This window comes from Anguilla rostrata, chromosome 9, assembly GCF_018555375.3.
Source record: "Anguilla rostrata isolate EN2019 chromosome 9, ASM1855537v3, whole genome shotgun sequence".
Taxonomy (NCBI): Eukaryota; Metazoa; Chordata; class Actinopteri; order Anguilliformes; family Anguillidae; genus Anguilla; species Anguilla rostrata.
This window is the reverse complement of record NC_057941.1, coordinates 51,529,013-51,541,940: the sequence shown is the minus strand read 5'-3', so window position 1 is coordinate 51,541,940 and position 12,928 is coordinate 51,529,013. Positions and strand designations below refer to the sequence as shown.

The 12,928-nt window shown below is 41.1% G+C and overlaps 3 protein-coding genes across 3 annotated transcripts; 2 read left to right on the top strand and 1 right to left on the bottom strand.

The window, feature by feature from the left end:
• Window positions 1-3,429: 3,429 nt before the first annotated feature.
• Window positions 3,430-4,706, bottom strand: LOC135262506 (olfactory receptor 52K2-like). The gene has a single exon (XM_064349525.1). The coding sequence runs from the start codon at window positions 4,544-4,546 to the stop codon at window positions 3,590-3,592; it is 957 nt and encodes a 318-aa protein (XP_064205595.1). The 5' UTR covers window positions 4,547-4,706; the 3' UTR covers window positions 3,430-3,589.
• Window positions 4,707-7,837: 3,131 nt separating this feature from the next.
• On the top strand, window positions 7,838-8,935 carry LOC135262505 (putative gustatory receptor clone PTE03). The gene has a single exon (XM_064349524.1). The coding sequence runs from the start codon at window positions 7,910-7,912 to the stop codon at window positions 8,855-8,857; it is 948 nt and encodes a 315-aa protein (XP_064205594.1). The 5' UTR covers window positions 7,838-7,909; the 3' UTR covers window positions 8,858-8,935.
• Window positions 8,936-10,792: 1,857 nt separating this feature from the next.
• Window positions 10,793-11,846, top strand: LOC135262504 (olfactory receptor 1500-like). The gene has a single exon (XM_064349523.1). The coding sequence runs from the start codon at window positions 10,830-10,832 to the stop codon at window positions 11,763-11,765; it is 936 nt and encodes a 311-aa protein (XP_064205593.1). The 5' UTR covers window positions 10,793-10,829; the 3' UTR covers window positions 11,766-11,846.
• The last annotated feature ends 1,082 nt before the right edge of the window (window positions 11,847-12,928 follow it).

The following is a 12,928-nucleotide window of genomic DNA, read 5'->3' as shown; positions in this document are numbered from 1 at the left end:
TACAGCAGGTTGAAGTATACATGTCCTGCATCAAAAATTTCTTGACCACAAATTCATAAAATCTAAGTCGTGAATATGTAGAAATATTAAAGATCTATGAAGCAAAAACTAAACAGTGTACCCAGCGTCTCCAAATCTACCCAAAATGTCTAAATTATGCATTGCTTTAAATCACAACAAATTTACGTATTTCACTACAAATCAACTGTTTTTACTCAAGAAACTCACTGTTGCATCATTTTCAAGTGGTAATTACAAGCTTTGAGTCAGTGGTCTAAAATAGCTAGGGGTCCAGAAACATATCAAAAATCTCTCCAAAAAGGAATATAATGCTTTTTTGTCCATTGTAAAGCATATAAATGAGCCCCTTATGAAGGTTTAAGGGTTTAACATTGATATCAGATATAAACATAATGCAAAACTATCACACAATGCTGTGCAGTACCTAAATGTGTAATAATTAACTCTTGTATGCATTTCTATACTCTGTACTCTCATATGTTTTTTTGTATGGGGATGGGACGATATGAAAACAATTTCCAACCGTCCACCACGTTTTGGCAATGTTACAACACTCTCCTCATCACTGTTGCATGCATCACAAAAACTATTACACTACTAACTAACGCTTACATTACAGTGTAAAATATCCACATTATATAATACCACTAACCCATTTAAAGATACTCAATTTAAAAAATAACGTATATAACCGAAATATTTTGAGCAGTAATACTTACATAGCAATGATGAAATCTTATGATACTGTTTCATTCGCTTCTGTTTTGCTCCAGAAAACGATGTCAGCTAGGTCTATCAGCAAACATATGGTGTAGCTATGCCCAGAAGTCCTCAATAATAATAGTATTTTCAGGGAAATTACGAAAAATCGTTGACAACATTTCGTTAGCTGCAGTGTGTTTTACTGCTACCACAGAGTGAATGTGTAAGTGAATGCGATGATAAGAACATTTTTGGTTACGCTGACCTATAAAAACGCTATTCCGAAAGCAAAATTAGACATGTTATACACCATTAGAAAGCTTATACTCTCACCTACTGAATGAATGAATTGTCAATTAAGCCAGACTGTACTAAAAAGGGCGACAACGTCGTAAACAACACGTGTGGTATTATGCACAGCTAGTTTGGAAGGTGCCCAGGCATCATTAATGGTTTTGAAAGCGCATTTACGCAGAAATATTTAGAAAGTTTAACATTTTAAATTTAAGAATTTAATATACAGGCTATATATACATATTATTTTTTATTTTAAATGTATGGTGTGGCGGCAAGGATTTTGTCGTGGTGCCACACCGCGGCAAAACCCTACCAGTGGAAATGGTGATATACCCCATAATTACAAAGCGGAAACATATTTTTAAAATTTTTACATTTATTACAAATAAAAAACTGCCCAATAAAAAACCTGTTTAAGCACGTATGGGGTGTTTACATGTACTGTTATTATTCCGCACCTCTGTTACAATCATATCAAATAGGTGGTATGAATGTAACATTGGACGTACATATTGCCTTTACTGTAATTGTATCTCACTCAATTATGAATGTAATTAAAATGGCTAATAAGTACTGACATGTCAAAGCTGTTTGAAATAAAATTTCCTAGTGCTAGAGTAAATGAACAAAATCCAAAAACTTACATTTATGGCAACTCTCTCCTATGCCTAAAACGTGAATGGCAGTAGTACCAACAACATGATGGTTAATGGGCAAATGCGATATTATAGACGCTTAGGCACTTATAATGATGTTTGTTCATTCGCTTGTAAACGTTTAACAGGATTTGAACAATGATAAAGAAAAAATCATGTCTCGCAAGATCAAGTCTTGCAATTGAATCAAGATTTTCATTCAGTTTAGTTTGTTTCTTAATGTTTAGTGGTTACACATTTAAAAGGCATGCACCTAAAGGCTATGATACACGGGCAACTTTTTTGGGCAGTATTGCCAGCAATATTGCTGACAAAGATTGCAGGCAATATTTTCTATTGAAAAGTGGCAACTTTTCATTATCTGGGAAATTAGATTGATGGGACAACACAACTTTTCGGGATCCTCCAATCAGAATACAGATTTTAGTCATGTGACTACTTCTCTCGGCTAAAAAAAATCAACCAAGATGGCGGCCAATCTTAATATTAATGATAGTAATAGTAACACTTGGACTTACAAATGTGCGGATTAAGTGAAATTTTTCATTCATGTCATTTGACACTGCTATAATGGCATGATTACCTTCAGGAATTTAAAAAATGCATAAATTTGTTCCTCAATCGATTTTAAGCCTGTTGATCTGGCACTTTCTGATCTACAGGATGAGAAACCTGGTTTTGTCAATATGCTGTATACATTAGGCATTTCAAAGGCATTGATGTATATATTATTACACTGTATTATTTTCTGAGATGGCCAAACTACAGAACAGGATGGTAAATGGACTGCATTTATATAGCGCTTTTATCCAAAGCGCTTTACAATGAATGTCTCTCATTCACCCATTCACACACGCACTTACACGCCAATTGTGAAAGGCTGCCATGCAAGGTACCAATCAACTCATTGGGAGTAATTAGGGGTTAGGTGTCTTGCTCAGGGACACTTCGACACGCCCAGGGCAGGGGATCGAACCGGCAACCGACTCTGACTCCGACTCCAACTGCCAGACAACCGCTCTTACCTCCTGAGCTATGTTGCCCCAGGATGGTGTCTGTAGGCTTGACATTCCATTTCAGTCAGTAGGGTTGGTGCTGTCAGTAATCCTCTCCAAGCCTTTGATCTGCTCAATAAGTGTTGAATGCTAACTGCCTTATTCCTTTCTGGAGAAACTGGCTTTACTTGGTAGAGCTTATAGAACACTGAGTTAAATTGTTAGGAAAAATAGAAATTTGTAATGAAAAATACAAAGTGATGAAAAAACAATAATAGCAAGAATGGGCAATTGGAGCAGGTATATGGATGTAGTCTTACACATAATCTGTCGTGTTGAATGGCTTTTATTGTTATTGTATAATATTCTGTTTTTAACTCACATTGAGAGAATATGACAAAGGAAAATGGAACTAAAAACTAGATTGTAATTATTCAGCTTTTCTGGTATATTGCTTCTTATTAGTTTTTAAATGCCTTTGCAAAAGATCCTTAATGCAAAAGATACATGGGGGGGAAAAAAAATGGGGGGGGGGATGGTTCAAATTGTGCCAGAATTGATCATCCTCATCAGCAGAGGTAACCCAGTGTAGGACTTCAGTCCTCTGTTCAGCTGGCACTTCATTGGTTTATTGCTTTATTTTTAGAACTTTATTGCAACTTTTTACAGTGGTACAGTAAGGTTGTGTAAGGGTGTGGAGAATAACAATGCTGTAGAAAGGTTTTTACAATGATAATTGAATTTAACCCCCCCCCCCCAACCATAACTTTACAGCTATGTTTGAAAAAAAAAAAAAAAAAACAGCTTTTTTTTCTGCCGGAAATGTTTTTGAGGCACAGTTCTGATGAGAACACAACATTTTACCAACTTTCCTCAACCTAAAATATACATTTAAAAAATGTTATTTCTGTAACTTACCTATTTTGGCAAGGCAGTGAATTTGAAAAGCTTTGCGATGTTTGAGCGAATATCTTTCATGGCCACACCATAAATGATTGGGTTGACCGTGGGGGGCACAATAATAAACAGAATGGCGCAGAACTTCTTGGCGTTGGGGCTGACCTCTTCAAACCTGTAGGCCACGATAATGATGACACTAGCGATCTCAAAGAGGATATAAATGGTGAGATGGGAGGCACACGTCTGTATGGCCTTGCTCCGACTGTTTTTCTCCTGTTTGATGATGCACGCTTTGAGGATCTGCACGTAGGAAAAGGCCATGACTAAGAAGGAGCCTGTACTTAAGAACCAAGTCATGCACAATCCATAGATGTTGTTGATGGGGGTGGGGATGCAGGCCAGACTGAGAATAGCGCGATTACTGCAATAGACATGCATGATTAACGTCCCACACAGTGGAGTTCCCACGTTCAGAATGAAGAGGATCGCGACCAGGCAGACCGCGATGAACCAAGCCAAGAAACACAGTGAAACCAGCCTCCTAGTGGTCATGATGGCGTGGTAGTGCAGCGGCTGGCAGATGGCAATGTAGCGGTCGTATGCCATGGCGGACAGAATAGTGGCAACGGCAGAGCCATACGTGTGCACACAAAAGGCCTGGACTATTGCTGCCACGTAGCCGATGGTCTTGTCTCCTGTTAGGAACTGTGGCATCATCTGGGCCATGACTGTCGTGCCCCCGAGCAGATCGCACACTGCCAGGTTGCACATCATCACGTACATGGGCTTGTGGAGTTTGGCATCCACGGCGATCACCGTAACCACGGTGATGTTTCCCAGCAGCATCACAGCATACACGATGAGGGAGACCACAAACAGGGGGTACCCCTGCTGCCTGTTTATGACGAAACCTTCCAAGTTGAATACGATGGGCTGCTTCAAAGGTACATACGACACATTTTCCATCTCAGCCATCAGTGCATGAGACTCCAGACCCTGAAAGCAGAAAGAAATTCACGAATGATCAGAGAAATCCCGTAATTATTGCAGTAATAATATAACATCTTTAGATCTCTGGTCTAGTAGAATGATCTGCATTGTTACCAGTGCTCACACAGTAATGTCTAGTATCTGCTCTCAACTCAAAACAAAGTACCTGAAACACATTCTATGGCTGTACTTTGAGTGGTGTAAAGGTGAGGTCATACCTGTCTCAGGTTTCAGGTTGGCAGTCTTCTCTTCCTGATGGGCTTCCAGGCTTTATCCTGCATGGGCCCTCCCCTCTCTGTCCTGTCACCCCCCAGTGATGACGTAATGCACTGAAAGACGAGTGACAGATGCTGCTGCTTTGGACATATTACTGCAGAGTCACATGCAGCCTAGGGAATCAGGCCCACAGGTGCAGCCTCCCGCTTAGATACAATATTCCTGTGCTATCGAGGCATTTCTGTTCTTGACCTGGGTCCAATCAACATTTGCCTTGCATGTTCACTTCAACAAGAAGAATAATAGCAGTGATTATCTGAGGTGATTTCTGAAAACACTTTTTTGTTTTACTTTATTGTCCATTGTAAAGGGGCAAAAACAACTACAATGCACGGGTAGTGTGCATTAACCTGAACCACCCTCCTGTATATAGATCAAAAAGTGAAATAAGCATATTTTGTAAAGTATTTTTTATAGTTCCGAAATTGTATACACAGGTGTTATTTATTTATTTATTAATAGGTTATCAGAACCTTGTTTGTTCATTGGCAAATGCTTGCTTAAAAAACACTGCAGTAGTGACTTTCCCCTTAAGGAGATTTCCCTCAAAGCTACTTTTCAGTATAGCAAGGGATGTTGTGTCTCCCCGTTGCTCTAGACTGCTCCCAGTTCCTGGGGAAGTTTGAGTAACTTCTTGGGGAAGTTTGAGTAAAAGCATAATAGCTGAAGATGTATTCCACACAGGGAATTTCTTTAATTCACCACAGATTATGCGAATCAGACTTGCAGGTAAAGTGGGGCTTCAACAAAGAGGGACAAAAAAGTATTAACAAGCAAAATCAACAAAATATTTTAGCCTTAGATTGTGTAGTTTTTATTTCATTAGGGGTTCGTTGCATACAGTAGCTCATAATGAAGAGAGACATTAGATCTCCAGGAATTAAATGGGGAGGTATGTATGTTGTTAATTCTAGCTATTTGTTGTTATCATATATTCCATATGTCTTATGTTTAAAAAATGCTGAGTATTATTGCTAATCATTATATGTATGGCCTACTTTTGCTTTGTAATTTCTAGAACCACAAATCTGCTCATCTATGCACAGTACTGTCCTCTAGGAGCATTCAAGGGGACAATAATGGTGAAATAAGTGATGCTGTTTCTTCAAGAGGCAAACTGGATCATTGTGAAATTCACTGTGTAGCTTGTTTGATTATTTATCATCGGAGTTATGTGTGATTTGCCGTATTTTCTAGAATTATATATACATACAGTAGAGCCCAAGCAATGCTAACTTTGGCGTTTACAGACTCACTTGTCAGTTGCTTTTTAAACATGCAATACATATGTTCTCTGTTATTATCACTGATTCTGTATGAAATGAAAACTAGTCCATTGACATAAAACAGGACACGCACTTCTCCCTCTATAACTCTATATTGGGTACATATAAGATTAGAGTTAGTTGAGTGGCATGGAAAAACGAAACAGAGCTTATGCATGCATTACGTGCACACGGGACCTACTTCTGCTGTCAAAAGGAGATGTGTTACGCTTCTTCTTCTTGAACAGTTCTGACAGAACGGGGCCCTGGCAGTATCACAGTATAACTAAACCAAACTCAAATGCTCTAACAGAATTTACATGAGTTCGAAATGGGTCACATTAACTCCATTATAGTTTATACTTTTTTTTAACTACCTTAAAAGTCTGTCATCCAGCTGCGTCAGGCTCACCCAGCACTACAGCATCAATTTCAGCACCCGCAGCGACCTTCTTTCATAAAGATTATGAAACATTATGTTTCAAAACTATTTTCTTGGTGGGCAGCGCCCCCATTCCCTTCCTGGCATCACATCCCCCCTTCTAGCTTCAAGCTCTGGAAGGAAGCGATAATGTAGAGCCAAGAAGGAGCCCCCTGCATGCGCCCAAGGCCATCTCCAGGGTCAAACACCACGATTCCTGGCAGTGGTGGATCAGGCAGAGGCCATAGCAGGTGTATGGCCTTCAGCTGCAGCAGGCGAAGACAAGGAGCCCTCCGGTGGAGGGCCTGCTGGTGCAGGTAGCAGCGGGTGCCCCTCTGCTGGGGCCACTAGGCTGATTGGTGGGGCGGTGGTGGCTTGCAGTTGCCCCTTTTAGAAGGGCAGGAAATGCAGAGCCTCTGGCAGACCCACTGCCACAGGATACGGTGAGGCATCCTTCAGAGGGCCCACTGAAGGAATGGGCAGCAAAGCAAAACAAAAAAAAAAAGATTTCAGAAGTCACCTGAGATCACTGCATTTTTCTTCTTTTTTTTTTTAAAAGTTTCATGGACCCAAGCCAAGAACAGAAATGTCACAAGAGCATTACAGCAATAATGTAGGGGGGGAGGGGGGGGGCTGATTCCTCAGGTTGCATGTAACACTGCAGTAATATTTCAAAAGCAGCAGCATCTGCCACTCATCTTGCAGTGCATGACATCATCACTGACTCAGGGGGCGGTCTTTTCCTGCCACCAAAATTAGTGACAGGACAGAGAGGGGAGGGCCCATGCAGGATAAAGCCTGACAGCCCATCAGGAAGAGAGGACTGCCAACCTGAAACTTGAGACAGGTATGACCTCGCCTTCACCACTCAAAGTACAGCCATAGAATATGTTCCAGGGGCTTAGTTTCAAGTCGACAGCAGCTATTAGACAATGCTGTGTGAGCACTGGGAACAATGCAGATCATTCCAGCAGACCTGAGAACTAAAGGTGGTAAGCTATTACAGCTATAAGGGGATATCACTGATCACACGTGAATTTTTCAGTTTTCAGGGTCTGATTTTGGGCATTGATATGGAGCACTTGGGCACCTAACTACTTTCTGAATTTATTTAAGAAAATGTGAAAGATTTAGCCTTTATCTGATTGCACACATTGTGCACAGTCAAAGTTTATTTTTGTGGTTTCCCAAGCCTACTGCCATGTCATAGAATAGGTATAAGTCTATCAAATATAGTATTAATCCAGGATGATGTTACAGAATTTCACTTACATTTCATTTACATTTTTACTCATTTAATATACTTTATATTTATACTTTCAAGCCATGTAATTTTTTTTAGCATTTCTCTTTCCCAGACTGACAGCATTTCTTAGGATAACCAGGATGAATAACTTCAGCTACAACAGTCCCATCTTGGTGATTGAGGGCATCGACGTTCCCCATCGTTTAATTTACCCATTGTTTGCCTTGCTCTTGATCATCTACCTGATCATCCTGACCACCAACATAGGGGTCATGCTGCTTATTATGATGAACAGGAGCCTGCAGCAGCCAATGTACCTGCTGTTCTTCAGCCTGTCCTTCAACGACGTCCTGGGCAACACGGTGCTTCTGCCGCGGCTGATGTTCGACCTGGTCTCCACCGACAGGTCTATCAGCTACAGCTGGTGTGTCTCCCAGGCCTTCTTCTGCCACACCTATGCCACGTCCTGCCACACAGTGATGATGATCATGGCTTTCGACAGGTACGTGGCCATATGCCACCCTTTGAGGTACACCTCCATCATGAGCCCCGCCATGGTGGCTACACTGACTGTGTCTGCCTGGAGTATCTCGATAACACTGGTTTCCGTCCTGCTGGGCCTCACCATAAGGCTAACCCGTTGCCGTTCTGTCATTCTCAATGCCTACTGTGACAACGCGTCCCTTTTCAAGCTCTCCTGCCAGGATGTGAGCATCAACAACATCTACGGTCTGACATTCACTGTTGTCCTTAATGGCTCCTCCATGGGCAGTGTGGCCTTCACGTATTTCAGGATCCTGGTCAGCTGTGTCTCCAGAAAGAACAAGGAGCTGAACAGGAAGGCCCTGCAGACCTGCGCTACACACCTGGTCCTCTACATGATCATGCTCTGCTCCGGCTTCCTCGTCATCATTTTGCATCGTCTTCAAGCCCACGTGAGATACCGGATAATGGCGGCTATTCTTTTTCTTATCGTTCCCGCCAACATGAACCCCATCATATATGCCATGCAGACCAAGGAACTTAAGACAAGGATTGTGCAGATACTACATTCAAAAGTAACCCAGCTGCAGAAATTTGAAAATTAGCCTCTGAGTTACCTCTGCCGCAATATACTGGATGCACTTACACGCATGTTTAAAATGTTAATTTTACTTTGTCATCATATGTATGAGCTAAATGCAGTATAATGATCGCATTTATAGACACGTTTAATTGAAATTTTACACTCACACACAGACACACACACACACATACATATATATATATATATATGTGCATGCTAACTTTACTTTCAAAGATATATACTGTATGTATATATATATATCTTTGAAAGTAAAGTTAACATGCACCAATTTTATTGCAAAACATTTACTGGCCTTGTGTATATTTCTGGTCTTTTTTAAAAACATGCTCTTATATTGATGCTGTCAATACAAAATCAAAATTATTACCAATAACCAAGCAAACCGCAAACTGAGTCTCAGAATTAGATAATTATTAGATTTGGTGTAAGAAATGTAACAAAAACTCATCCAGATGTACCTCGTATGCAGTTGCAGATGGAGAAGGGTCTTATCAGTGGGAAATGTGACTTTCATTGAATGCTTAATCTGTCATAATAACAAAGAGAAACCATGTATTGTGTATTAAAGAGATTGAAAATGGGTTCATACCCTGTTTGGTTGACCAGTGAGTCTGTAACTCTGAAGTTTTCATGTCTTGGGCTCTACTATTTGTATATATCATGGGTCATCCAGGGGTTAACTGAACCCTGAAATTTATTTGACGGAAGTTCTGGTGGCCCACTGGACAGGATGTCTGTTCTATTGTCCCCCAAAAGGCCCAAAAAGACTGTTCTATTGCACCCACCCAGTTTACTGCATTCTTTATCCATTCCCGATCACCCGGGGTCCCATACCTCCATAGATCACATATTCAGTTTACCTCCTGTAATGGTTTCACCATCATTTTTGCAAATGTCTGTTGTGTCAGTTGACCAGTGAATCAACATTTGTATTTCTTGGGTTATTCTGTATGTGTGTATAATTTGATAAAGTCCAACAAATCAGACATACCCCTGATGACATATGGTAGAATGTTGTTGCTCTAACTAATTTTATTAAATCTGTTACACCAAGCATTTTCCTGCCCTTTCTTTATAAAACAAACAGTCAGACAAGCTTCATGAGTTTCACAATTGGCCGTTTTGCCTCCTGAAGAAGCAGCAACGTCACGGACCCAAGCCAAGAACAGAAATGTCACAAGAGCATTACAGCAATAATGTAGGGGGGGGGGGGGGGGGGGCTGATTCCTCAGGTTGCATGTAACACTGCAGTTATATTTCAAAAGCAGCAGCATCTGCCACTCATCTTGCAGTGCATGACATCATCACTGACTCAGGGGCGGTCTTTTCCTGCCTCCAAAATGAGTGACAGGACAGAGAGGGGAGGGCCCATGCAGGATAAAGCCTGACAGCCCATCAGGAAGAGAGGACTGCCAACCTGAAACTTGAGACAGGTATGACCTCGCCTTTACACCACTCAAAGTACAGCCATAGAATATGTTCCAGGGGTTTAGTTTCAAGTTGAGAGCAGCTATTAGACAATGCTGTGTGAGCACTGGGAACAATGCAGATCATTCCAGCAGACCTGAGAACTAAAGGTGGTAAGCTATTACAGCTATAAGGGGATATCACTGATCACACGTGAATTTTTCAGTTTTCAGGGTCTGATTTTGGGCATTGATATGGAGCACTTGGGCACCTAACTACTTTCTGAATTTATTTAAGAAAATGTGAAAGATTTAGCCTTTATCTGATTGCACACATTGTGCACAGTCAAAGTTTATTTTTGTGGTTTCCCAAGCCTCCTGCCATGTCATAGAATAGGTATAAGTCTATCAAATATAGTATTAATCCAGGATGATGTTACAGAATTTCACTTACATTTCATTTACATTTTTACTCATTTAATATACTTTATATTTATACTTTCAAGCCATGTAATTTTTTTAGCATTTCTCTTTCCCAGACTGACAGCATTTCTTAGGATAACCAGGATGAATAACTTCAGCTACAACAGTCCCATCTTGGTGATTGAGGGCATCGACGTTCCCCATCGTTTAATTTACCCATTGTTTGCCTTGCTCTTGATCATCTACCTGATCATCCTGACCACCAACATAGGGGTCATGCTGCTTATTATGATGAACAGGAGCCTGCAGCAGCCAATGTACCTGCTGTTCTTCAGCCTGTCCTTCAACGACGTCCTGGGCAACACGGTGCTTCTGCCGCGGCTGATGTTGGACCTGGTCTCCACTGACAGGTCTATCAGCTACAGCTGGTGTGTCTCCCAGGCCTTCTTCAGCCACACCTATGGCACGTCCTGCCACACAGTGATGGTGATCATGGCTTTCGACAGGTACGTGGCCATATGCCACCCTCTGAGGTACACCTCCATCATGAGCCCCGCCATGGTGGCTAAGCTGACTGTGTCTGCCTGGAGTTCGTCGATGGTGCTGACGTCTGTCCCACTGGGCCTCGCCGTACGGCTAACGCGTTGCCGTTCTGTCATTCTCAATGCCTTCTGCGACAACGCGTCCCTGTTCAAGCTCTCCTGCGAGGACGTGAGCATCAACAACATCTGCGGTCTGATCCTCTCCATCGGTGTTTTCGTCCTGTCCATGGGCAGTGTGGCCTTCACGTATTTCAGGATCCTGGTCAGCTGTGTCTCCAGAAAGAACAAGGAGCTGAACAGGAAGGCCCTGCAGACCTGCGCCACACACCTGGTCCTCTACATGATCATGCTCTGGTCCGGCTTCCTCGTCATCATTTCGCATCGTCTTCAAGCCCACGTGAGATACCGGATAATGGCGGCTATTCTTTTTCTTATCGTTCCCGCCAACATGAACCCCATCATATATGCCATGCAGACCAAGGAACTTAAGACAAGGATTGTGCAGATACTTCATTCAAAAGTAACCCAGCTTCCGTAATTCGAAAATTAGCCTCTGAGCTAACTGCAGTATAATGATCGCATTTATAGACACGTTTAATTGAAATTTTACACTCACACACAGACACACACACACATATATATATATATATATGTGCATGCTAACTTTACTTTCAAAGATATATACTGTATGTATATATATATATCTTTGAAAGTAAAGTTAACATGCACCAATTTTATTGCAAAACATTTACTGGCCTTGTGTATATTTCTGGTCTTTTTTAAAAACATGCTCTTATATTGATGCTGTCAATACAAAATCAAAATTATTACCAATAACCAAGCAAACCGCAAACTGAGTCTCAGAATTAGATAATTATTAGATTTGGTGTAAGAAATGTAACAAAAACTCATCCAGATGTACCTCGTATGCAGTTGCAGATGGAGAAGGGTCTTATCAGTGGGAAATGTGACTTTCATTGAATGCTTAATCTGTCATAATAACAAAGAGAAACCATGTATTGTGTATTAAAGAGATTGAAAATTGGTTCATACCCTGTTTGGTTGACCAGTGAGTCTGTAACTCTGAAGTTTTCATGTCTTGGGCTCTACTATTTGTATATATCATGGGTCATCCAGGGATTAACTGAACCCTGAAATTTCTTTGACGAAGTTCTGGTGGCCCACTGGACAGGATGTCTGTTCTATTGTCCCCCAAAAGGCCCAAAAGACTGTTCTATTGCACCCACCCAGTTTACTGCATTCTTTATCCATTCCCGATCATCCGGGCTCCCATACCTCCATAGATCACATATTCAGTTTACCTCCTGTAATGGTTTCACCATCATTTTTGCAAATGTCTGTTGTGTCAGTTGACCAGTGAATCAACATTTGTATTTCTTGGGTTATTCTGTATGTGTGTATAATTTGATAAAGTCCAACAAATCAGACATACCCCTGATGACATATGGTAGAATGTTGTTGCTCTAACTAATTTTATTAAATCTGTTACACCAAGCATTTTCCTGCCCTTTCTTTATAAAACAAACAGTCAGACAAGCTTCATGAGTTTCACAATTGGCTGTTTTGCCTCCTGAAAAAGCAGCAACATCACTGATTTCACCATTACTGAATGGCGCTCTCTTGAAAGATGGTCAATATAAATAAACAAAACTGGGACAACCCTTACCATTACAAAAGGGT

Coding starts and splice junctions, on each gene's coding strand:
- LOC135262506 (XM_064349525.1), bottom strand. CDS start 4,546: ATGGCTGAGATGGAAAATGTGTCGTATGTACCTTTGAAGCAGCCCATC.
- LOC135262505 (XM_064349524.1), top strand. CDS start 7,910: ATGAATAACTTCAGCTACAACAGTCCCATCTTGGTGATTGAGGGCATC.
- LOC135262504 (XM_064349523.1), top strand. CDS start 10,830: ATGAATAACTTCAGCTACAACAGTCCCATCTTGGTGATTGAGGGCATC.